General features: G+C 38.8%; 1 protein-coding gene across 1 annotated transcript; it reads left to right on the forward strand.

The window, feature by feature from the left end:
* LOC109963046 (BRCA1 DNA repair associated) lies at positions 1-23,098 on the forward strand. Its single transcript, XM_020605301.1, has 22 exons — positions 1-135; positions 793-932; positions 1,400-1,490; positions 1,633-1,686; positions 1,778-1,858; positions 1,964-2,052; positions 2,145-2,181; positions 2,295-2,425; positions 2,924-5,605; positions 5,820-5,893; positions 6,827-6,962; positions 7,187-7,238; positions 10,221-10,324; positions 11,940-12,100; positions 12,182-12,269; positions 13,935-14,012; positions 14,212-14,252; positions 14,990-15,073; positions 17,347-17,404; positions 20,423-20,496; positions 21,150-21,207; positions 22,851-23,098. Exons 2-22 carry the CDS (start codon positions 926-928, stop codon positions 22,943-22,945), a joined length of 4,275 nt encoding a protein of 1,424 aa, XP_020460957.1. The 5' UTR covers positions 1-135; positions 793-925; the 3' UTR covers positions 22,946-23,098.
* The last annotated feature ends 2,137 nt before the right edge of the window (positions 23,099-25,235 follow it).

Here is a 25,235-nt window from a genome sequence, read left to right on the forward strand (position 1 = left end):
TGTTCACTCTCCGGACCTTGAGGTGGCGCTGTACCATTAGCTGCAAAGCTCCTTAAAGGAAAAGAAGACGATAGTTGCGGGAAAACTGAAGCTGTTGATTCCTGTTTTGGTCATTTCATCGTTTAAGACTAGCAGGTAAACTTTGATATATATACAAACTTTTTGCAGTGGCCTAGGCCATTTTTAAAAGTCGTGATCTACTCTTTCACTCTTTGGCATATTCACGTCGATGCTCATTCTCAGAAGTCAAAGTCAGCATTACCAGTTGTGTAACCACACAACAAATCACAACACTCGAGCTATAATGTTAACGTTATCAGTATGATATTTAGCTTTAATTAATGCCGACATTAACTACTGACACTGTAGCTTATATGAGCACCAAACTGCCTTTTATAACGTTACAATAGTAGCACTGGATGCTAATTCTGTTTGGAGTTAACACATTATCTGTTTTTACCGTAAACCAACATTAAGTCTGGTTTGAAACGATATGATGATTCTGATGATGATTCGCAGACATAACCAATGTTATAACACTAACCATAAGACTCCCACTAAGTTAGACAATTTCACCAGCCAGTGAAATATCTTGTAAACTATGTAAATAATGCGTTAACGATCTTAAAAGTTTTTTACAGTCGCAAATGGTCTGTATCCACATAGTTTAGTAATGTTACACTACACACCACAGCAAGAAAGATTGTGTGCTGTATAACTTAGCCAGCTCATGAGCATTTGTGTAGTAAGCTGTCCGACATACTGAAGTTGCATTAGTATCTTCCTTTATAGATACTGGGACAACAATACAAGCTGTGTGACATGACCAGAGTCTTAACGTTTTTGGAGCCGGACCATTTGACATAATGAAACTGAAAAGGTCACCATTCAGTCAACACTAGGACATTTCAAAGACATTGTGTGCATGGTCTGTAAGTAATTATATGACCATAACAAAAAAGACCTTCATCGAAAGTCAGATGTTAAAACCTCATTGTCCCTGTCATCCCTGAGTGTGATAAATGGCAGATGCCACAAAAGTTGTAATTTTTTTTTGCTTGTTTTATTTTAGAAATTTGAGACATCTGGCATTCTACAGTGTTCTGTTAATTTAGACAGCAAATTAGAGAATCACAGTTCACACACAGATGTTTAGTGCCCAGCTCTATATTGTACCCAACATGTAAAAAGTTAAACTGTGGTTAACTGATTCATATTTTGTGTTTATTTACACACTTCAAAACTGTGCACATGCTGTTACATTTCTCATCATTAGAGTTGTACTTCCTGTAACACTGACTGAATAGCATTCAATACCAGCTATACCATCAACATACTCACTGTATAGTTTTGAAAGCAGTGTGGTCTTTACAGTGTCATTCTGATTTTTGTTTTGTAGTTTTTAAAAAAACACCAATGGAAGCACCAAAACCTGCAGATGTCAAAAAGGGGATATCAGCCCTTTGGGAGACTCTTCAATGTCCCATATGGTGGGTGTCATTCAAAGCAAGAACATTTGTTAAATAATAAAAATTTGCCTCATTTATAGTGTGTTTATTATTATTACAAGATCAAGATTGGCATTTAGGAAAACTGTCATGTTCTGAGCTTCATACTTTCTTTCACCTGTAGCTTGGATTTATTGACTACACCGGTATCTACTAAGTGTGACCATCAGTTTTGCAAGTAAGGATTATCCAATATAACTTTTTACTCAGATGATGTTCTGTTTAAAAAAACACCCAATTTGATTGATTTATGTTATTTTTTCCACCAGATTTTGTATGATGAAACTTTTGGAGAACTCTAAACAAAACAGGGCCACCTGTCCAGTGTGTAAAACCAAGATAACCAAAAGGTTAGACAAAATTAATAAGTTGAATTGTAAAAATAGCTAGAGCCATTGAAAGCTGATTGTTATTAATACCTGTATCATTATATTATGTTTTTTTTACTTATGCAGGAGCTTGCAGGAGAGCCCTGGGTTTCAGAGACTTGTAGCAGGATTACAGGATATGATAGAAGCATATGAACATGACACTGGCACAAACTGTAAGACTACTGTACACTATGAATTGCTTGAAATCACCTTAAAGAATTGACTTGTATTACATCGCCTAATAAAATATCCTTTACATTTTCAGACTTCACTGAAATTTCGCAGCAAAACAGACAAACAGGGTAAAACATTTGAACATTAACATTTAATACTGTGTCATTAGAAAAAAACTGCAAATACTAGTTTACTATTATTAGCTTACCCTTTTTTCTCAACTGCATTTTCCTCTACCCAGTGTCATGGATGCAGAACCTACTAAACATTCTTATGATATATCATCTCGAGAGACATCTGGGACTGACCATGACAACATGGAAAATGTTAACAGTGCAGATCTTCCAAGATCTCACTCTTCAACTATAGCAGGTAAAATCCTGAAGTCTTGTATGGTGGGTTATCCTATCACCCCAAGTTAATTGGTAGATCTGCTTAATTACCTCCACCAACGAGGTTATGTTTTTACCAGTGTTTGTTGGTTGGTTGGTTTGTTCACAAAATAACTCAAAAATTAATTAATGCATTTTGCTGAAATTTTTTGGAGAGGTAGAGTATGGCCCACAGAACAATCCATTAGATTTTGGTAGTGATCTGGGTCTTCATCCTGATCCAGGAATTTTTTTTTTTAGATTTCTACACCATTGTGTGACGGGGCCATAAAAAAAAAAGATTACGACTTTATACATAATGCTTTCTTGGACAAAAATTGATACTGAGCTAACCACGGCAAACGTTTGTGCTCTCTGAGTGCTGTATAGTGCTTAAAAGCTAATACTAGTATGCAGTGGTAGGTGGCACAAGAGGTAAAAGGTGATGGTTAAATTATTCATGTGGGAAGTGTTTTTGATTTCCTCGATTGTTTTGCAGCACAAAATGGATTTGCAAGACTTATGGGACTTGAAGACTCATCTCCTTTGACAGTTGAAAATGAAGGCCGGGACAGTGGCCTTGGTGACGTCCCACCGACTTCAGAAAAGAAAATGCACAGCTCTCCAGATAATTTGGAACCAACAGAAACAGAAATGTCAGAAGTTGTGGAAAAGACAACATCAAAACATAAAATAAAAGCCAATATGAGATTTTCCAAATTTGAGAATGCCTTACTTGATCCATTATTAATTCCAGATGAGACTGAACACAAACATTCAAGACTGTCCAAAAGGAAAAAGCAGAAAAAGGATTTAGAGCCTGACAAGATTCTTGAGCAAAAACAGAAAAAAAGTGTAGAGAAGGTTACTGAGTGGCTAATGAAAGTTCCAATTGAAGGAAGTTGTGAGACAGAGAAGCCCGACAAAGACACAGATGACTCTGACAGCTCTTCTTCGCCTTCGACAGTAGATGTCATGCAACACATTAATGATGTGAATCCTAAGAGAGAGGATCGTACTAAAGCCCTGGAAGAGCAGGTGTTCGGAGCAGTCTATAAACGAGAGAGAAGGGGAAACAGGACCAGCTCTCGTCCTCCTCATGTTTTTGTTGAACCACCAGAAACTGAAGAAACACAGACATCTCAGCTGGTTTCCAAAAGGGTGGAGGGTGGAGGAGGATGGAGAAACATCCTTACTCCTGCTGATTTTTGCAAGAAAAACTTTGAGGATGAAAATGAAAATGACATTGAGGAACAACAACAGATGACAAAAGAACTGGATGACACCAACACTGACATTTTTAAAGAAACCAACACTTGTGAGGATTTATGTTCTTTGTCTGATACTGAACAACAACCAAAAACAAAGTCAAAGAAAAGGATGCAAAACACTCTGCAGGATGTTGACAGTGATTTGCAGAAGCAAGCTAAGGCAGAATCTGAAAATACTGAGCAACAGAAAACAGACAAGAGAAGAGGTAAGAACACAAGGTCTGAAAAAGGAAAGCCTGCTAGGGTGGTGAAGCCCCTTGTCCTGGTTGGAGTTAAAAATGACGAAACAAGTCCTAAGACTAGACTAGGATCAGAAGAGGTGCAGCTACATATTGAGAACTATCCTAGCAGTGGGGACCAGGACACTCCTATCATGAGGAACACCAGGAGAAGTAGAAGACTTCAAGGTTACAAGAAAGCATACTTGAAAGCCATTTTACCTGAGAAAGACAGCGATGTTGCAAAGCAATCCGAGGAAGCAAAAGTTGGAACACTGGAAAATACAACATCACCTGGAAATGAAAGCAAGACAAGGGTGTCCAAAAGAAATGGATGCATTTACAATCAAGATGTAGGTGGAATTGAAACTGTGGAGCCTGCTGAGAGAATGTCCAACACATCAACAGAAAATTTGAAAGAGTCTGTTGCTGAAGTGCCAAATGCTGAAATATCTGAAACTAGTTCTGCTTGTTATATCCCTGTGGTCCTAGGATCTCCAAGTCCAACTGAAACAGGTGTGGTAGATGCACCACTTGAAAGTGACAATCCAGCAAATCAGTTTCCAAAAAATATTCATTTGCAAACCTCGGCTTGCAAGATTAAAGGCACTTTAGCAGAAATTGGGGATGATAAGAATGACAGTGAGTTGGACACGGAGCAACTGCTCAGGAGCTTCAAAGCCACTAAAAGGAAATCTTTCCATCTTGGTGGTCCAAATGTGAAAAGGACCCGTGGTTTAAACAAGGAAAGCATGAAGGATGCTGAAGCAGAAGAGAATGATTTTGCTTGTTCTGGTGTTGAACCTATGAAAAAAGAGACCTATACAGTAACATCTGAAATCACCAACCAAGAGGTATTAAGACACAATGAGAACTCGCCTTGTAGTGATTTGTTTTCCCCATCTGACTCACCTGTCCAGGCAAGAAAAAACGTCAAAAAAACAGATCAAGCGGAGGACGTTATGATCCCTGACACCAGTTGTTCAGGTCAGGACAATGCTGTTGGTAACGGCCTGTCCAGGAATAGCATTAGCAGTCCCCTCAGTCCTAATAAAGTGTCAAAGTGTGAAATAGAACATCCTCATCTTTCTATGGTTGTAGAAGTAGTTGATTCCGGGCTCCGCTTCACAGCAGTTGAACATGAGGCACAAAATGAAGCCTCAAAGTCCTCTCAGATTGCAGAGAGTCAACAGGATTGTTCTGTGAGGGATTTTGACAAAGGGAATGGGATAAGAGGGAATATTTCCTTGGGAAAACTTTGTTCAGTCAACAAGGGTGAACATATCTTAAATACAGAGTCTTCTTTAACTCCTGATGGCCTTGTAGCACCAATTATCCCAACTGTCCATAACGCAAAGTCAAGCAGTGAAAGTGCCCAGCTCAGCGCAAATTCCTCCATCAAAAGCAACCCAAGGCAGAAGAGAAAAGCTCAGAGACTCGAGTCTTCATCTGAATCAGATTGCAGTAATGCCAAGGAGGAAATACCAACTTTAACTCAAGTTGTCAGAACATCAGTTCCTCCCTCTGCTGTGACCCAGGATCAGGAAGACTCCAATGAAGCTAACAGATGTGAGGCCTCATGTGCTACAGCTGATGCAGAAGAACAGTTGAGTCGTCCACCTCCGTGTCCCAGCCCCGACAGTGTTGCTTCCAGCCAAGCATCTGTGGACTTGTTTGGCACGCCAGATGAATGTAAGCAGATTCATAGTTACCTAAACATTTTATAAGGTTTCATTTTTGTTTGTTCTAAAGAAGCACTGCAATGCCAGTATTTCTGTTTTGTTAATAATCTGGTTGCTCTGTTATCCACTCTTAAGAATTTGTGCACCTTCAGTATGTGAGGGGAAAAAAAGCACATTTCTGATGTGTTGAAACACAAAAGAATTTGATCATTTGTTCTCTGCAGGTGATGTCCCTGTAAATGACACCAGCCTTTCCATGGAAACATCACAATTTTCAAGTGAAGTTCTTGTTACACAGGTAAATATAATTGTTCTCCATTATTTTACTTTGTTTTAAGTGTGGTTGCAAAAATGCCCCCTTTGTTTAAAAATGAATGAATGAATAAATAAATAAATAATTCAGATGATAGTTGATCCTATTTCTATTAATTTGAGCAAAACTTTGCTTATTCAGCACTGTATGTTTGCTTAGTGCTCCAAGTAATGCACTGTCGCACTACGTCCCATAGAGGGCAGTCACTACATTTTCCCAAGCCAGAAACTGTCAGCTCCTGGATGACAGACTACCTCTCTCAGTAAAAAATGTCCCCCTCAGCAGCTTTCTAAATTGCATGTCATTTATGTTAGAGGAAGTGCCGCCTCAGAGATGATTCTTGTTTTCTTCCTCATCCATCTTCCAGCGCTCTCACTTTTATCTGTCGACTGTATTTGACTGTGAGTTCAACTTTCAAGCCCTGGGGTTTAGTGAGGTCTCAGGGCTACACACACCTGAAAATAGAGAGCTTTAGTATTGTGCTAAAGCTTTAGTGCTGTATGTGTATGCACTTGTGAGGTAAACTCAAAGGATCTTATTCAAAGTATTAGTCAGAGGAAGCAGTGAAACACACCAGTTGATTCTATTCTTTCAAACCAGGCTTAGATGAAATATTTTTCAGAACTTCCTCAGATCTCCTCAGTATTATATAATCATCTTTTGTCTCACTTACTATGCTATGCATGTTCTTCAATAACTACTGTCTGGCAGAAAAATCACAGATTCTATCATCTGTATAACTAACTGACTGTGATTGTGCGTCTCTCTGGGTCGGTGTCAGACACCAAATGCACAACCAGTATGTGTAGTAAATGTTGCACTGCAGCATTTTTTCTCCTCCTATTGTCCCCAGTATCTTATAAAACAGTATTTCTCCTTATAAGATGTTCTACTTTCTACTGATTTTTCCTCATTAAGCAAAAGATAGAAATCCAGAAGGAGCTGGTGAGGCTGGAGAAACTAATGGCTCTGGTGTCAGAGGTGCTTCAGGAGAAAGAGGGCAGTCCTGCAAAAGAAGTGCCCTCGGAAAGAAATCAGAGCAGCACAACCACAAGTAAGCTGGAAAGTGTGGGATACTGAGAAAATAATCTACATTTAAATAATAATTAAAATAATCATTATTCGGAGCCCAGTTTTTTTTTTTTTATCTAATGAGTAATGATGTGATATTTAACATGCAAGTTTGCTCAAAGTTCAACTTTAAGATGACATGCTGATCAAAACAAAGATATTTTATTTTGACTAAACATGATTGTTATTTTGTGTCCCCAAATCCAGATGCTCACAGGTCCCTCCCATGTGACCAGGACGCAGGCCAAAGTTCAGACCTGTAAGTAAAGCATGGAGGAGAAGAGACATTTTAGTTTCACATAGTTGATAATACACAGTTAAATGTGCCAACGAATGCTTGCTGTGGAAGCTTAATGTTCACGTTAAGTGACGTTTACCCATTATTTGGCCGCAGTCTGGGGGATATCAGGCCATGCCATCATACATCTTTGGGCCCCCATAATAAACCACATGACCTTCCAACCATAACCCTACCTAACATACACATACAATAATTTTGTAGGCACCAATACCTGGAACACTGTTCTCCAACCATAACCTATTATACCATGCATATATCAGAAAAGTTCTCCACTCTGACCTTAATACAAAACATCCCCGAAAACTATGTATATTTAAAGCCAATTAGTAATTTGTCATTATGTATTGCAAAATTTCAGGGAAAAAAGTGTTTGTCAATGAATACATTTTGAATAGGTGACAATGAATAAAAAAGAGTTAAACACTAAACATAATATAAAAACCATCATCAGCACCTGCTATTTTAGCAAGAATTGAGTGGAAATATATTACATACAGTACGTATAGTTAATTAAACTGTTTAATGGAACTGGCATCATGTCAAACCACAATCAAGCCACAAATAAGCCCTGCCTTAGCTGCTGTCTGACATGGCTCCATGCCTCCCAACATTAAGGCATTGTTTGTGGTATGCAGGAAATGATTAGAGAAGCTGCATTGCAAAGTGATCCTCAGAAAGTGGACGATTAGGAACCGGTTCAATGTTGTAACTGTTTTCATTCCTACAGAGAGGACATTGTTGAACTTGTCAGTTCACTGTAATTGTTTGTCTGACAATATTGTAACTGAAAGGGAGATTTGATCTTTCCTATCTTGGGCCTTAGTTTTGTATTTGTGCATATTGTCACTACCTAGAAAGTACAAAAAATGAGAGTTAGAGGGGAGAGGATCAATACCAGTGTCATTTCAGGGGTTGGTCTTTGTGTTAAACTAAGCTTATTGGCTGGCAGTGATAGCATCAAATTTAATGGACAATTATAAGAGTGGTATTGATCTTCAGATGTAACATGCACCAGAATGCAACTAAGTGTGAAACTTTTCCTTAAACTAAAGGAGGCAGTTTCTAACCTGGAACATGAATGTGATGGACCAATGACTGAGCAAGACACAGGATTTGTCTCTCAACTGAGGAATGATAGCAGGAAGTTTTTTTTTTTTGTGTTGTTTTTAAGGAGGCCAGTTAACCAGTCAGTTTGTCTGACATTGGCCTCAAGTCGTGTGACAATTCTTGAAATCAAACCCTACTTTAATAACAAATCTAATTAAATACTGTCTGCCTCACTGCGCTGCATTTCTCTCCACAGAGGGTTGTATACATTAATACATTTTAAACGGTGCTAAATTTGAATACAGCCATATTAGTAGAACAGTAACTGGAGCAAGTGGCATGTAATTGGTCTCTGTCAGTCTGTAAGTGAAGGAGAAACTTAGCAAGTGTCTGTGTCTTGTTCTCAAAGGGTGTTGCATCTCCAGAGGACGGGCATATAATCTCAGTAATGAACCTAGAACCTGCTTGCTGACTGCATTTTACAGTATATGTCATTTAGAGCACTTAGAGGGAAATGTGTGTTGCCATAGTAATTTACCTCTGCTGATCGACTGTGTCCCCCAGCTTCTCTCCTCGCAAGGCTCTAAGTGCTGTCCTCCAGGCAAGAGAGGAGGAGGGATGGGAAAAGACCGCAGATGAAAACATAGATGAGTTTAGTTATACAAGTTTTAAATTAAAAATCATATTTTACATGAGCTCAGTGGGAAATAATAGTTGGCTCTGGAGTATATGACAGGTTTTGAACGAGCCCTTATCGCTATGTATGATACAGTTAATTTAAATGTTGGCATGCTGCCAGTCGTCGGTAAGACTGGATTGTTCGAGTGGAGAAGCTACCTGGAAAGAAAACAAAGGAATAGAACTTCCAAAGTTTCATTCATATAACCTATAAAATCGCTTGTAATCTAATGATAATAATTAAATACAAGTAACTGGATATTTGGTTTCTGTCGACACCATTTACATCTTCCTACCGAATGCACCTGCACATTTACAGTGCAGTTAGACTGTTTGGACAGTGATGTGTATTAATTGTTTTGGCTTTTTTCCAGCATGTTAGAATTCAAGATGAAACAATAACCGTGAGTTGAAATTGCTGTTCTTCAGTGGTCAGGGTACAAAATCCTTTTGTTTTAGTACAATGCAGCAGGATAATGACCATAAACATGTAGACAGTGCAACCCTGGATGGTTTCATGGCCAAACAGTGAAATTTTCTTGACCGGCCAAGTCACTCACATGACCCCTGTCCCACTAATCGTATGTTGCACTTGCTATGTATCACTGAAAATCACCAGGGAAGATACTTTGCTGATATCTGTGGGTTGTTTACTTCAGGCAGTCACTGACTGCAGGATTTGCAGCCAAATATATTGGCTAACTTTAATGAAGTGTATGCTGGCTCAGGTTGCTTTCTGTCCACTAAAGCTGGAACACTGTATGTTCTGTACTGTATGTGTTATGTGTCCTCATACTTTTCTGACTACACTGGTTTCTGTACTTGCATCTCACGTCTCTGTTTGTTTGTGTTTTCTCACTTTGCAGTATTTGTTCAGAGCACTGTGCATGTGTTGCCAAACTGGTGAAGATGGTTTCTTAGTTTGTTTGTGTTTAGTTTGTTTTCATGTGCCTTCTTAAGATGCATTGAGCTCTCTGAGTCACTGTAGTTTTCAGACAATAGCAGCACTTTGGAGCAGTTGTCCTTCCAGTGCAAATTGCACATCTTCTGAAATCATTCCAATTAAATCGCTACTACTAGTGCATATATTCAATATGCTGATCTTGCAGGGCAGCATGGGACATCCCTGCAAGCATTTTGGTAACTGAAGCTACAGTCCATGTTCTCTTTTCCTTTATTGATCAGTGAAGGATAATATAAATGTCTGTTTTGCAGGAAAGATGTTCCAGATGCAGGAGGAGACCCCAGCACAAGAGCATCTGATGGGAAAGGGGTCACACATCTCGGTGTGTCAAACCAAGGTGACATTGCAGAGATGGGTGAGACTACTGGTGTGCTGTTGTAACTGGGGATGGGTACTGAATCCAGGTATTAAACAGGCACCAGTGCTAAAATGTTAAACAACATAGTAAGCCCCGACATTATCTGTTCTGCTGTCGGTACTGGAGAAGTTAAGAAAACAATTTCCTATTTATTATTGGTACATAAAAGTTATCTTGTACGTTTTATCCCACCAACTCAGTTTCTGATGAATACATTTGTCTCTGAGGCATTTTTGTTTTCCCCAGTTATGGAGGCCAGCTCTGTGTCTCACACTGCTGCATCGTGCAGCACAAACACAGTGGAGAGAACTAAACTTTAAGTGTGGTTGCACTTCACTAGGGTCGATGCCGACACTGTTCATTGCAACAAGTGTTTATTGCATGTAAGGTCAGAGACATCTGTGGAACTATCTAGCCAAGGTCCATCACAGGCAGAGAAATGCACAGTTTTCGACTGCCTAGCTGGTAGTTCATCTCTCGTTGATCAAGTATGTTATGTATGCTAGTAGCCTGGAGCGCACACACAGATTAACTAAATTATATGAACATTGATTATTGATTAAAAGTAACTATTTGCCAGTGGATTATTAAGGATGTGTTCATCAGTTCAAACTGTCAGAGCAGCGAGTTTCAGAGCCCTCAGAGCAGGGGTGGATTTAGTGGTTTGGGGGTAGGAAAGTACTGCACAGTATAAATACTGTCAGCCCTGCATTTGATTTCAGTAATCACATTATAGTCTAGTGATTTTTCAAAACAATGCTGTTGCACTCTGCTTCTCAAGAATGGTAACAGTAGCCTACGTGTGAGAAAATTAATTCTGATTAAATGTGTTCATAATTTTTTCCTCTTAAAAAAAAACAAAAAACAAAAAGAACCCATAAGAGTACCGTAAAAGTACTGGATCGATTATTTTTGCAAAAAAGTAATTATTTTAAAAGTTTAATCGTTTTCCATCTTTTTATAGCACATCTATTTTTTCCACCAAATTATGGAGAGTAGTATCAATAAGAATAGCGATAAGTATATCAGTATAGATACATCCCTACTGATCCATCTGTAGTTGTAAGAAGCACAAGTGTTTTTCCATGGGAGCATAAATGCATATCTAACAGTCAGTAGAACACATGTAGAAAGAAACATTTTTGAGATGTTGCTCTTAATCGCAGTTTGATGTGTTTCTTAACCTGATGAGTTCATACATTCCCATTAGGTTTCTCCAAATTTGCACTGGGAGACCTGTGACCTGGGCTCTTTGTTGCTTCTCAAAATGCTTTTAGTGTGCCAGTGTGGTTTGACTATTGAGTGTTTCTGCTGTTTTGTCTGGTTAATATTTAGTGAGGTGGGGGTTCAGCACCGTGTGACACACAAACAAAATGTTTTTAAAAAGAAATAGAACTTAATCTGGTCAGGGCTAACTGTTGATGACTCATACCTTTTGCTTGTTTGTTTTGAAAAAACCTTAGAGAAAAATCAACTGGACTTGGATTTCTAGGTCGAAGACGTTTCACCTCTCATCCAAGAGGCTTCATCAGTTCTGACTGGTCACTGTCAGAACTGATGAACTATTGAAGAGGCTTCATCAGTTCTGACGAAGCCTCTTGGATGAGAAAAGCCCCCCCAGCCTCGGGGGCTCCTGTTTCAGCAGCCAAAACACTTAAGAACTGCAGTTCGCCATCAGATGGGCAAGAAGACAAAGAAAACAACACACCTCCAGGAGACAGACATAAAGCTAAGATGGTGCTAGTGTCATCTGGATTAGTGCCCCATGAACAGGTGTCAGGTGTCAGTCATTTTATTTATTTATTTGCATTCTACAATCGGATACGTTAACCAGCCAGATATCGTCATTGACAGGTAATGGTAAAAAAGTTTGCCAAGCAAGTTGGTGCTCGTGTGGTTTCCCAGGTGACACCAGAGGTGACTCACATCATAATGCACACAGGTAGGTGCGCTCACATCCAGGCAGTGTGAATATATTGGCAACACTGTTAATGTAGTCGAGACTGTAACTATTAAAAGAGTTTCGAAGTGATGAACTGATTTACTGGACTTTAATTAATGGTTCAAAATGGGCTTGAGACAGAGTAAAGCAATTAAATTAGTTCTTAAAGCTCCACTATGGAGCTTTGTTGTTCCCATTTTGAAATATTTTCTCAAGCAATAACATTTAGCATGTACATAAGTACACTTTCTTTCTACATGTAGTTACAGCTTGTGTTGTGCGTCTTTCAAAGCGACCTTTAGAGATAAGCTCTCTGTTTCTCTCTCACCCACACACCCTCTCCTCCAGTCGTCCGCTTGTTGCTAATTACCCTCTCTGTACCCTCTCTGATAGATTTTTCAATTTCAAAGCTCGCTGTCTCCAAAGCACCATATTTATTGTCACTATTTAAGAAGCCCTTTTGATGGCAGCTGTTTCCTGGGCAACACAAAGAACAAATAAGAACGTGGGGCCTCTTGATCTTTATTGTTAAAAATTGGAGGAGCAGGAGGTGACCCATTCTCTTCATTAGCAGAAAATACTTCTGAGTCATTTAAAAGAAGATGTGTTTGAGGCACTTAACACCTGCCTGAAATACAGATCAATGGATAATTATTTTGTTTCTTGATTGAAGAATATCCTATCACCCCACTGATCAACTATAGTTTGTTTCTCAGTTTGCTTGGTGCAGTTTCAACGCACTCTTCATTCATTTTGTCTGGTGACATGCGTTTATTCAAACCTTTGTGTCAAACACCTTTTTGATGCCATTAAATAGAAATAATGTCTGCATGTGACCTAGTGTTGGAGGTTCAATTTTATATTTCTATATCGATGTCAAACGTCTTTCCCCCATTAAACTGTCAGATTTCAGTTATTTTTGGAGGCTTGAAAGGATAAATGTATTGAATTATTAAAGAAAAATAAACAATTTTAGATAAATAAATAAAATGATTCTCTCCTATTCCATTAATCATCGGTTATTAGTGATAATAATCAAATAGCTCTTTATATGTGAGTTATTTTCAGTCACCATAGAAGAAACGCATAGCTTGTGTGGCCCCCACCCACCTACCCACCACCACCCAAAAACGTTCTTTCTGGGAAGAGTGGGCAGCTGTTATAGCTGTATATTGTTCTTTATTTTGCATCACATTAAAGCATTTGATTGTCCCTCCATAAGGACACTTCCCACCAAATACTGTATATAGTGTCTCTGTGTCTGCACACTATGGCATGTCTTCTGTTGTTTTACTGTCATGTTTCTAGGCTGATATTTCCACACTGACTTGTCTTAGTGAAGTCCGGGACTCTTAGAATGATGATTATAACTCATTGAAATAGCTGCTCAAATGTCATGAAATGTTATTTCAACAGTAAAAAACAAAAAAGTAGTAAGATTGGCCTCATTATTGTCAGACTCATAAATTAAATCAATACTTTTGACTTACTGAACCGGGTTAATGGCACAGTCAGTCTAATAATACCATATTTATCACACTGATAAATACGGTATTACACTGATATAGGTTTTACAAACTCAAGGTGTGTGTGTGTGTGTGTGAGTGTACATGTACTTCTGCACATCTGTTCACATGTCTCTGCTTGTTGTCTTATCTTTTTCAGATGAACAACTGGTATGCGAGCGCACACTGAAGTACTTCCTTGGCATTGCTGGCAGGAAGTGGGTGGTGAGCTTCCAATGTAAGTCCCAACTCGCTTTATTGTGAAGCTCGCTCACTGATGAGTTTAGAACTCTAAATACAAAATAGCTTGAAGATGGAAGGATATTCTAGTGGTGTGTGAAATATAAGTGGTATGTTACACAAAACAGTGGCCACCAGAATAGTGTTTGTGCTTCAGACAGTAAGCTTTCAATTTTATTTTTAATTTCTCTCCCCAGGGATTTCAGAGTGCTTCAAACAAAAGAAACTCTTAGAAGAGGTACGCTTTCCTGTGTGCTCCTTCAATTTGCGTGCTGGCAATTTTTTGTTACATCTCTGCATATCTCAATGTTCAATTAAGATTGCATGATGAATTTGTCCTTGAGGTTCACAGTGATACCTCATTAATTATTTGTCATCCATTTGCTTTAGTAATCTCTGCCTCTGGTTCTTTGCTACAGAAGTATAATGTCCTGCCAAGCTTTATTTAGTATTACCATAATTTAAAACAATTTCTTTCTTGTGCAGGTCAGTATGTATGTATGCATTTTTGTGTAACATATAGTGTATGTAAAAATGGGTTCAGTGGGCAGAGCAGTCGTCTCCCAACCAGAGGGTTGTAGGTTTGAATCTCGGTGCCTGCAGACCACATGTTGAAGTGTCCTTTGGCAGGACACTGAACCCGCAAGTTGCCCCCTGATGGTTAGAGCCATCGGTGTGAGTTAGCGCCGCAGATGGCTGCCTCGGTTCTGTACCGGAAACAAATTCCTTCTATGTAACATACTTGGCCAATAAAGGTGGTTATTATTATTATTATTATTATTATTATTATAAATAAGATTAACATTAACTGTCTGCCAGCTTCTAATAAGTCTGCCTGCCAGATGAGAGTGAATAATCATTTATTTAAAAGCTCATAGCAACAGGATAAGTTTTATACTATTTTAATTTAGGTTCATGTGCTGCACTTTACATACAGTACATATGCTGTAGTCAATTTGCATTGTTTGCCAACAGAGTTTCTTTGAAGTAAGAGGTGACGTGGTGAACGGACCCAACCACCAGGGCCCCATGAGAGCTCGTACCACTGAAGACAACAATGTGAGTCCATTACACACTGAACAGGTAGAGCAAGCAGGACGTGGGATATGACAGTTTTTTTTCACATCTTCATTGTAAATGAATTTTTCTTCAACATCGGAGTGTGTGAGTACTCCAGACTATACATGGCACTTTTCCTACATGGGCTCACTCCATCTTATTCAGACATTATCAGACTAGGGAGCTGGCAGGGTAAAGTCCGGGTCAACTGAATTGGACACTTGTGTTCTCACATACGGCTCCTCAGGGTAATGTCTAGCTAATTTCAGGTCTGAAAAAGAAATGTTATGCAGTGTTTGTTAACCTGATTGTATGTAAAGGCAAAGTCAGGGGTCACCTCGAAGACTGTAACAGTCATGGTGTATGATACTCCCAGAATCTGGGTCTTAAAAAACTGTACATGTTAAAAAAGCTATGAAAGGATTTTTTTTTCTTTAAGTACAGTTTTAAATATTATTTATTAATAGTTGAAAACTAAGAAACTCAGTTAACCTGCTTCTGTTGGACTATATCAGTGTGTTTTAATCAGTTTTGACTGACAGCATCACATCTCTGTCAAACTTTGCTGAACTCTGATTGGTACACAGAAGTCACATCACCTTTTTCTAATGAGCCCCACTCACTTCAGACCAGTGTGAAAAGCTTAGGTGACAACACAAATACAGAAATCTGTCATTTGAAATAACCAAAATTGTCCTAACTCTGGCAGAAGCCTGAAAAACTCCAGTAAAAAAGTGATTAAGTAGTTACTTAACGGACAATGAAATAAAATGAAAGCAATGCTGTCAGCCAAGAACAGTGTAAATAGAGTATCAAGTGAAGAGTCTCCTCACTTTCTTACAGTATAAAAGTATTAAAGCTACTTAATCTCCATTTAATTCACCCTTTGCCTAATGAAGGTCTTTATCAAAATAGCAGATATTATCTTTCTACTTTTTTTTACTGCTGCTGTCAGCCGATCATTCAGCCTGATATCTACACCCAAAACATGTCAAGAACATTAGACATTCCTACGAACTGACTGATTTAACTGGTTCAGAAATACTTATCTTAACACAAACACCTTTAGGGAAGAGAGAGTGAGGGATGAATGAATAAATAATTTTATCTGACCGCAAATAATATTCTGAGTGGTAGGAACAAGTCAAATAAATCTCCCAATAAGAACCAGCGCTTAAAAAGCTAACTGTAATTTTACCCCCTGGTGTAAGGCCACCAGAACCAGTTCTCTGGCCACTGAGGAGGAAAACTAGCTATGGCTAGATGTCGTGTTGGCTGTATCGCTGCCTTTGAAGAACCTCCACTAATTGAATTAGCTGGTAATTTCAGACTTTTTTAAGTGGCTTCAACCTGGCGCCAGCTCTTTGATAGAGCCAGACAGATTGTCCTGTTCATATTACCTTTCTGTCACCTGCACCACTGTGGCAAACATACTGGGGAATCTGTCACCAGAGTGTTGATGCTAGGAAATCAGTCAAAGAAACTGTTTGTATGTGTGTATGTGTAGCGTCTGCACATTATCACATCACGTACACTAATACTTCCTGAAGGACATTAGCTGTTGTCTAAATTAAAAATCTGTAAGTGAAACACTTTTTCATCTCACCAAGCACCTCTGGCTAAAGATCATTATGAACGGACAGGGAGGTGTGAGAGATTAGTATTTCACTTTCCAGCAGCCCGGGACATTTATCTTCCGAACACTTCCATCCAGTAACACACTGTATATGAGGCTGTGGTATGAGCCACACATTTCCTTTTTGTTTCGTTTTTGTGCATGGTTCAAGGAAACAATTTCATATTCCCATTTTCAGCAAACTTATTGACAGTGAGTGCAATAAAACAATGTGTCCCTGGTGTCGGCAGGTCGTTTTTCTTTGTGTGCTTAAAGCGTGATATTACCTTGGTGAAGGTGGCTCTGCTTGTTCTGCTTTGTTCGTCTCATCCCTAAATTTACAGGATTAAAGTGAGAGCAAAAAATGAATAAGGTCCTGTGGTTTTATCTTGCACTTTAAGTGAGGTATGCCTGCTATAAAGTGCAGGATATGCTTGGTGAAGTGTTTCAGCTCTGCCAGTGTAGCCCTTTAGACGCATAAAGAGATCAGAAACATTCAGCTGTAATGGCAGTGGCTGTAGTGGCTGCTCTCATACACTGCTGCTGAATATTGCCCCAAGGTTAAATTCACCGAATAAATGTTCTCTTTTGTTTGACTGTAGAAATTGTGGAGACATTCCCTAGATTATGTTTTGCTTACCTTGTTTCTTCTTTTTAGCTGCTCATGAGGGGCTACAAGATCTGCTTCCAAGGGACCTTTACAGACATGACTACAGGTAAACCACAATGTTAGGTGACCTGTGGGGATAAAAGTTTCCTCTATACTCCATGGGGCCAAGGGCTGAAAGGTAACATGTAAAGCAACGCCGGGAATGACTGGGAAGTGTAACAAAGGCTCTTCTGTATGTGGATTTTTGTTATGAGAGTGTTTTGTCCGAGCAGTTTTAAAGTGTGAAACACACTACAGCCCAATTAAAAGTGGAGTTCTAAGGCAAATGCCATTATTGATATTTAAGAATTTATAATTATTGAGTTTGGTTTCTAAAGAAATATTTTGAAAAATACATTTATTGACTTTCTTGATGCTATGATAAGAATTTTCTCTTACAAATTGGAGTCTTTTTGTGATGTTGCCAGGAAACCAGCAGAGACTCCAGGAAGTGTCTGTATCCAGCCTGGTAATAATTACAGCACCAAACTACTTGGAAAACTACAAATTAACATTTTTTAAAGTGTTTTTTGTGTGGATGAAATAGTGTGTTAATTAATCAGCATTAGAGATGCTGGCAGATGGTTTTCCCTGCCATAGAAAGGCTTAGGCACAGCACCTAATTTAAGTGTTTTTGCAAAATCTTTAGCCAAAAAAACATAAAAGGGCCTTTAGGCGACATATTAGAACAAATGTTTGCTAAAAACAACTGGTAAAATTACATGCACTGACAAAAAAATGTTTGATTTGTATGTACAATAAGTGTTGATAGCTGTCTTTCACAAATATTGTAAAGGGAAAAAAATAAGATAAGATAATCCTGTATTGTCATTGTAACACGTACAATGAAATTTTAGAGTGAACTCCAGTCGGTACAGCAATAGAAAAATACATAGCATATGAAATAAGACCATATAAAAAACTTTCCAGCTATCACCCCCAATCTAGGCTGCACCTAAGCCCTCCGAAAGCCTAGGGAAACCCCTGGATGGATTGTGTGTTACCAGACCAGCTGTTTCCTGGTCTTCGGTCTTAAGGCTATGCTATGCTACGTCAGTACGGGCTATAGCTTCCTATTTAAGATGAGACTCACACAAACATGTCATCAACAAAATATCAAAACTATTTCCATTTCACAGTTATGACCAATGTACAGTAGGTACTGGGCAAACAGTTAACCTCCCTCTGGACAAACTATTATGGCGACAGTGTCTCAAAATTCCTGCAAATGTGTCTTTGGTATTTTTGTATTGCAACTTAGCAGTCAATGTATGGGTTGGGTTCTACTAACAAACAAAATAAAAAAATGATTTTGATCATTTTAGAAATGCTTTTGCCAAAACATTCACTCCTCACATATGTTATGATTCCATTAATTTACTCCTTGGTTCATGCAGTGAAGCAGGCATGTATGGTGTTTATCTTCACATGCTGAATGCAAAGTGGGGTGCACGATAGTGGGAACAAACACAGAACCCATCACAAGTGTTACTGGACTAAAACATTTCAGTAGGTTCCTATAATGGAACCATTAGATTTGCTCTCTCCTTGTTGCTTACTCTTGTTCAGTTTCTTCTTTGTCTGGGAAACTCAGCACTCAAATGCTAGAGGAAATGCAACCCCTAGATAATGTTTCTAATTAATGAACCAAAAAAACCAAGGCTTTTTTTTTTTTTGCTTCCATTTGCATGTTCTTTCAATGGAAAAGATGGCTAAAAACCTAAGGTGTTATTTCATGGAATTGTTGCTTTATTTCCAGCTACTATCATGCTGTTTGCACTCTTCTGTTTTCTCAATTATTACTTTTCACAACCACTCTTATTCAGCTTTATTGATGTCTGTGTCCTGCAGGACTCAAATAGACACCCATTTAAATAGGAAAAATGACAATACAAAGAAAGCAGCTCATGCACGTTTCGACTCATCCTGAGAATACATTGAAACTCGTGTTGTTTTTAACCGTTTCAGCACTGGAGAGCACTGACAATAGATTCCAGCTCATTGGAGTACTGACTACTGAACTTAAGAGTTGTGTGAGACATTTTAAGAGTGGTGTCACATTGCACAGCAGTTGCTATGGAGTCAGTTAGCTGTCTGGAAATAGTTTCTGTATTGGAAATGAGCATTCAGTCATGGCCATAGTGCTTCTGCAGTTCTTATAGTCTTATTGTTTCTGTATCAGGCTAGTTTTTGAACTTTGGTCCTTATGATTGAAACTGTTAATGAGCGCTAAGCGAGGGTGAAAAGAGTTTGGTTGTCCTTTTATATGGGCTATTTTTTTCCGTTAGCCTTCAAACATAGATGAATGAACAGATAGATCATGGATGAAGGTCCCAGGAGGCTCATTCCTTAAAAACCCACAAGGCAGCATTCTTTGGTTTCCTTCTTCCCGGAGCTCTTTAAGTGCTCTTGCAGCACCCTCCCACTGCCTTCTGGATCGATGAAGCTTTGCTAATGGGTTGACATCTGTTAGCATCAAGAGTAGTTTAAAGACTTTCTTTTACATGCTACAAACAGGGGAATTGAGCCTTTTTTCTTTGGCCCAACCGGAATTCATTCATTATTTAATTGCTCAAATTTGTGTACATTACGTGAGCTGATCTAAGCATATACTACGTTGCTTAAGCGCTCTCATTTTAAACCTAATAAACAGTGGAAGGAGTCGTTGTTTCGCTATAGTAGGTAGGAATATGAACACATTATTTAAATCAAATTGATGACTGACTGATCTGAGTAGAGACTGTATTGACTGTATAAGTATTGACTTGTTTTCGGCCCCTCTGATCAGTTAATGAGTTATATGTGCCAAAGAATGGGAGGGCGTTCCCTTGGAAGCTCAGTATTCAAGTTAAGTTATGTTTGCCCATTATTTGGCCCCATAGAGGGGGGTATCCGGCCACGGCACCATAAATCTTCTGGGCCCCATAATAAGCCATAGGACGTATGAGCTTGAAATGAGTCTCCAGTGTATCCCCTCAGGATTAAATGGGTGAAAGCAGAAAGAATAAAATGTGAGCACTGATCATTTTTCAAAAAGCGCACCCCCAAAACCATCATTGTTTGTGTGTGTGTATGGCCATCCTAGATGAAATGAGATGGATGGTGGAGCTCTGTGGAGCAGCTGTAATTAAAGACCCACTCCTTCTCGACAGCGAACAGGTAAGGTTGTCAAGCCTCTCTATCTTGAAAACACTAAACTCAAAAAACTTCACAGTTATTGTGCCTTTCCACCTTCATGTTGGTCATGTTTTAAATGCTGAAGTGCAGGTGTGATTATTTTAAAATCAGGTTAGTGTTAGAGAGTGCCATAGGGATGATGTCATTTTGTAGGCCAACCCAGAAGTCAGCATCACCTTGGTTCCTTTGACAAAAAGCCAATGGGATTTTAGATTATTGTGGAAAATAAGATCTAAGACAAACAACGATTTATGAGAATTACATATTTTGTTCATCAAGATAGCCTTCGCAAGTGAACACTGCTTTTATGATTTTTGAGATCCAAATACAATCACCAGAAGTAAAAAGCTATTATATTATAAACAAACTACACCACAGTCACACAAGTTCAGCGTCACCGTTACAAATCACAAAAATTGACTTGTGCTATAAATCCCCAGATTCAACAGCTACCACAGACTAATCGATGATTCTTAAGCCAGCAAATTTCATCCAAGATACTTTGTTGCTAATAGATAAATGTGAGATAAAATATAATTTATTTTCAAATTACCTGGCTATATGTATATCAGTTGTATTTGCTGCTAAATTGGTAATTCTAAATTGGGCCTAATTTCTGTCTTTCTGTTACACAGAAGTCCCATCAGTTGGTGATTGTACAGCCTGGATCAGAGTCGCCATCCTCATACAGCAGTGAGTCTTGTCTGAAAACAAAATTTCATTTTCACCTGCTACTTTTATACCTGACAACAAAATGGCACACTTTCAGTCTTGTAGTAGTTAATTTAAAATAGAGAAGATTCTCCAAACGTGTTAGCTAATGGAGTTAGCTAATGGACATTTAATCATGTCACAGATTGTTTTGGCTGAAATCACTCAGAATATCTCTGCCTTTTAAACAAGGTCTCTTTGAAAATGGCTATTAATATTAAGTTTTTGCTTAAACTGTTTATTTGAATATGCTGTTGTAAACAGACATTTGTCACAAGCATAGCCACTCTGGTTGGTGTGCCTGTCTGTTGACCTGTCTGTCCATTGGTGCATGAATTTGAACACTTTGCGAATGTGTGAGGACCAGTTGCAGAGTGACAGAAGGGTGACATGGCCAATGCTGCCAGCTAAAATGAGACAGGTTCCCACCAAGAGTGAGGCGAGTGACTTGTGAGGAAAGTGGGTGTGAAGAAAGTTAGGGAGCAGAGAAATGGCCTAGAGAAAATGTCAGATTGAAGTAGGGGGAAATGTTCAAACAAGCTGGCTACTGAAGAGAGAGGCTGCCATAGCATGAGGAGAGCTGACAGTCTGGGAGAGGGAGCGAGTGGCTCAGAGTCCTCCCTCCTACATATTTAATGGAGCTTTCCCTCTTCCACGCCCCCTGGCACTCATAGCCCAGATAATTGAGCAGCCCCCCTGCTTATTTGAGGAATTTGCATACATTCAGGTGGCGTTCAGATTAGTTGATTACATCAGCATTTTGAAAATAACGCTTTTGCTTGTTGTTTTTTTTACTCGTTTTGTTATGCTGGTGATCTTTAATGGTCTGTACTGATAATCATATAGCTGTCTATTATGTCACAGTTGCACAAAGGTAAAAAAAAAAAAAAATATGATTGGTCATACACTACTGTATATTTGTCCTTTTGTCAACTATCCTGTGAAAAGGCTGAACAGCGAGCAGTGCTCTAGAACCAGGGACGCTGGAGTTCAGGTGCCAGCATCCTAATCCCTAGCCATGATGGTAGAGCACCATTGTTGTCCAAAAGCTGTTAAAACATGAACCCACTCAGTTACACTGGCTAACCTGTTTATTTTGACTCCATTCCAAATACTGTCCCATACTTAGTGCACCGAATGTGTATTAAAATAGTCGGGTAAATATGCAGTTAATTCCTATTTAAGCAGAGATGACAGCAGCCAGCTGTTTTCAGAAAGTTGCATAGCTTTAAAAAAAAAACAAAAAAACAATGAAACTCGATATCTGTGACCCAGATTTACATCTGTAGTCGTACCAGTGTGCTTGGAGCTGAGTGGCACTGACAGGTTAGGGATGTCAGAAGTTACTGAGACATGGACTAACACATTGTGGGTAGGGCTTTTCATGGTATTTGTTGGCGGCGAGTGAAATGTAGAGTAACACCAGGCCTATCCTTTGGTTATAATAAAATGTGTCAGCACAGAGGAATATTATATCAGAGCTAAAGCATTAGAGATGTAAAGGTTGAAAATTGTATTTGCTGCAAATACAGCACCTCACAGCTACACTAGAACCATGTCCTTTTATAGTGAGTTTGTTCATACCTATGGTTCTTTCATCCTAAGATGAACTTTGTACTCCACAGGTCTCTCCAGACAAGCCACAGTTGTGACACGTGGGTGGCTCTTGGATACAGTTGCAACCTACTCCCTTCAAAACTACAAAAACTACTCAGCATGAGCTGGGGAACCCACCAAGCCGTACATTGTCTTATTTGTCTCTCTTGACCCATTTTACAATGCCTGCTTTTAATGCCATCCACATGTTAAGATGAAAGCCCTGTGTATTCAATGTGCCTGGCGAGATGTATATAAAATGTAGAAGTTGCTCGAATTGAGTCTTTTTTGTTTATTATATATCACAGATATTAGTACATAGCCATCACGACAATCTACAACGAACATACTGTATATAATATATAAAAACACAATGCGCCTATATAAATTAACGTTATAATATCTATGCAAATCAGTTTTTTGGGGGTAAACATACATCTGAGGTAATCTGCTTTTGAGACCAGGCTAATTAGATGCTATACCTACAGCACAGTAAACCCTTTCACCATGCTCAATATCATTCACAGTATTCAATATCTGATGTCTCTTGTCAGGACTACTCTATTCATGCTGTATGAGCTCTTTGTTTTGCTTGTTCTCCAGTGTTCATACTAAGACTGTTGTTTGCAAACCACTGGTATAATGCCACTCTTTTGTGGGCATGATGGAAAGCCAGTGGGTTTCCTGAACACAGCCTGTGTGGTGCAACATGTTCTTCACAGAGTTTTCTTGAATAATTGAACAGCCTATGTGTGGGAATAAAGCAAGAGTGAGGTGAAATTTAGAGGAATGGACTACATAAGGGCACAAAAATGATTCCTCTGTGTGTAGCGTGTGCACGAGGTGCAGGCTTTCATGTAACCTTGAAGACTAAAAGTGCATATCAGATGATGCCATGTTAAAATATTGCTGTAGGAGATTGTAGCTGTAACACTTTTTCATGTGCAGTGATTTGTAGGGTAAAAGGTAGAATAATTGATATCCTCCTCTCTAAATGTGATGCTGTAGTAATTAGAGCTGCAAATCACTAATAATTAATTTACCTATTGAACTAAGGAGAGATGTGTTATATTTGCTTTTCAAGCAAATATCCTGTCAGTTGACTAGTTAATATTCACTTATTTGTTTGGGATCTAGTTGAAATTTTAGGTAGCCTCAATTATGCAGTGTGGTTTTTGTTTGCTCATGTGAATGATGTGTTTATGTGTGCATAGCATCTAAGTATAAATTAAATGAGGCTGTGCCACTAATTTGTAGAAGGATACAACCACAAGATTTGTCCATTTTACTCCACTGGCCACTGAATGTGAAATGTAATATCTAGCAGAATGAGCTTGTAGCAGTTGTGCCTTAAGGACATTAATCTACTTGAATTACTGCACCCTATATCAAGTCTATATGAATGTTGGCTTGATGGCCAAAGCGGTGATTATAACTTCTTATGCTTTTCTTAATATAGTGCTTAACGGTGGATACATGTGGTGAAGGAGAGGCGAGGCTCAAATCTACGCCCAGAGACATTATTTTCAAGACTTTATTTACCTGCGGAGTCCTTTTATTTAAACTCCAAAAGCCTGTTAATTAAATGCCATGGGAACATTATTTTTCATTTTTCCAGATATTAATATCGGTAACTGTTTTGTGACATTTAGTTGCAGGATAATTATAAATGCAGCTTTCACTGTCATTCGATGCTGTGACAACAAGAGATATAAAAAAACCAGGTGGTTGAAAAATAGAGAACGGACCCACACAAAACAGTAATGTCAGCACGTTTGCGCCGAGGCCTTTTAAATGCCAGATGTGCGGTGCCAGGACACTGTTTTCCTCCAGTCAGCTGATTTTCTAGTACTGAGCTGCAGCAGAGCATCCATTCAGCTCAGATTTTCTGTAAGGGAGACCGGGTTACAGTGTGACACAGCGTGGAGGCTGACTCAATGCAACACTGTTCGCTTTCTTTTACTGTTCAATTAACTGGTTTTAGCCTGAGTGACTTGATAATTTAAGGTTTGTGGCTTTTAGAAGGTCTAAACGTGATGTCCTTAGGTACAGTGGTGCTAACGTGATGTTTAGTAGCTCTTATTTTTGTCATGTTCACCACCTTAGATTCACGTTTGCTTGCTAATTAGTGCAAGACACAAGGTACAGCAGAAGCTGATAGAAATGTTAGTATTGATGAGACCTGTGTGAGTGTCTTGTAAGCCAAAGTATCAGACAGACAAATACAAATTTTGACTTGATAATTGCACAAGGTGAAAATTCAGGGGGAATGCTGTTATTAAAATCAATTCATAGTAATAAATTATACAATAAATGTCACCAAATACAAGTGATAGAGTAATTGTGAAGACATTAATATTCACCTGCTTTTTGTACAAGATGAAAATATCCAAATTCCTTAGGATTCTTCCGTG

Source organism: Monopterus albus, unplaced genomic scaffold, assembly GCF_001952655.1.
Source record: "Monopterus albus unplaced genomic scaffold, M_albus_1.0 scaffold69.1, whole genome shotgun sequence".
Taxonomy (NCBI): domain Eukaryota; kingdom Metazoa; phylum Chordata; class Actinopteri; order Synbranchiformes; family Synbranchidae; genus Monopterus; species Monopterus albus.

Coding starts and splice junctions, on each gene's coding strand:
- LOC109963046 (XM_020605301.1), top strand. Junction 1,859..1,963: donor AAAACCAAGATAACCAAAAG/GTTAGACAAAAT, acceptor TTACTTATGCAG/GAGCTTGCAGGAGAGCCCTG. Junction 14,253..14,989: donor AAAAGAAACTCTTAGAAGAG/GTACGCTTTCCT, acceptor GTTTGCCAACAG/AGTTTCTTTGAAGTAAGAGG.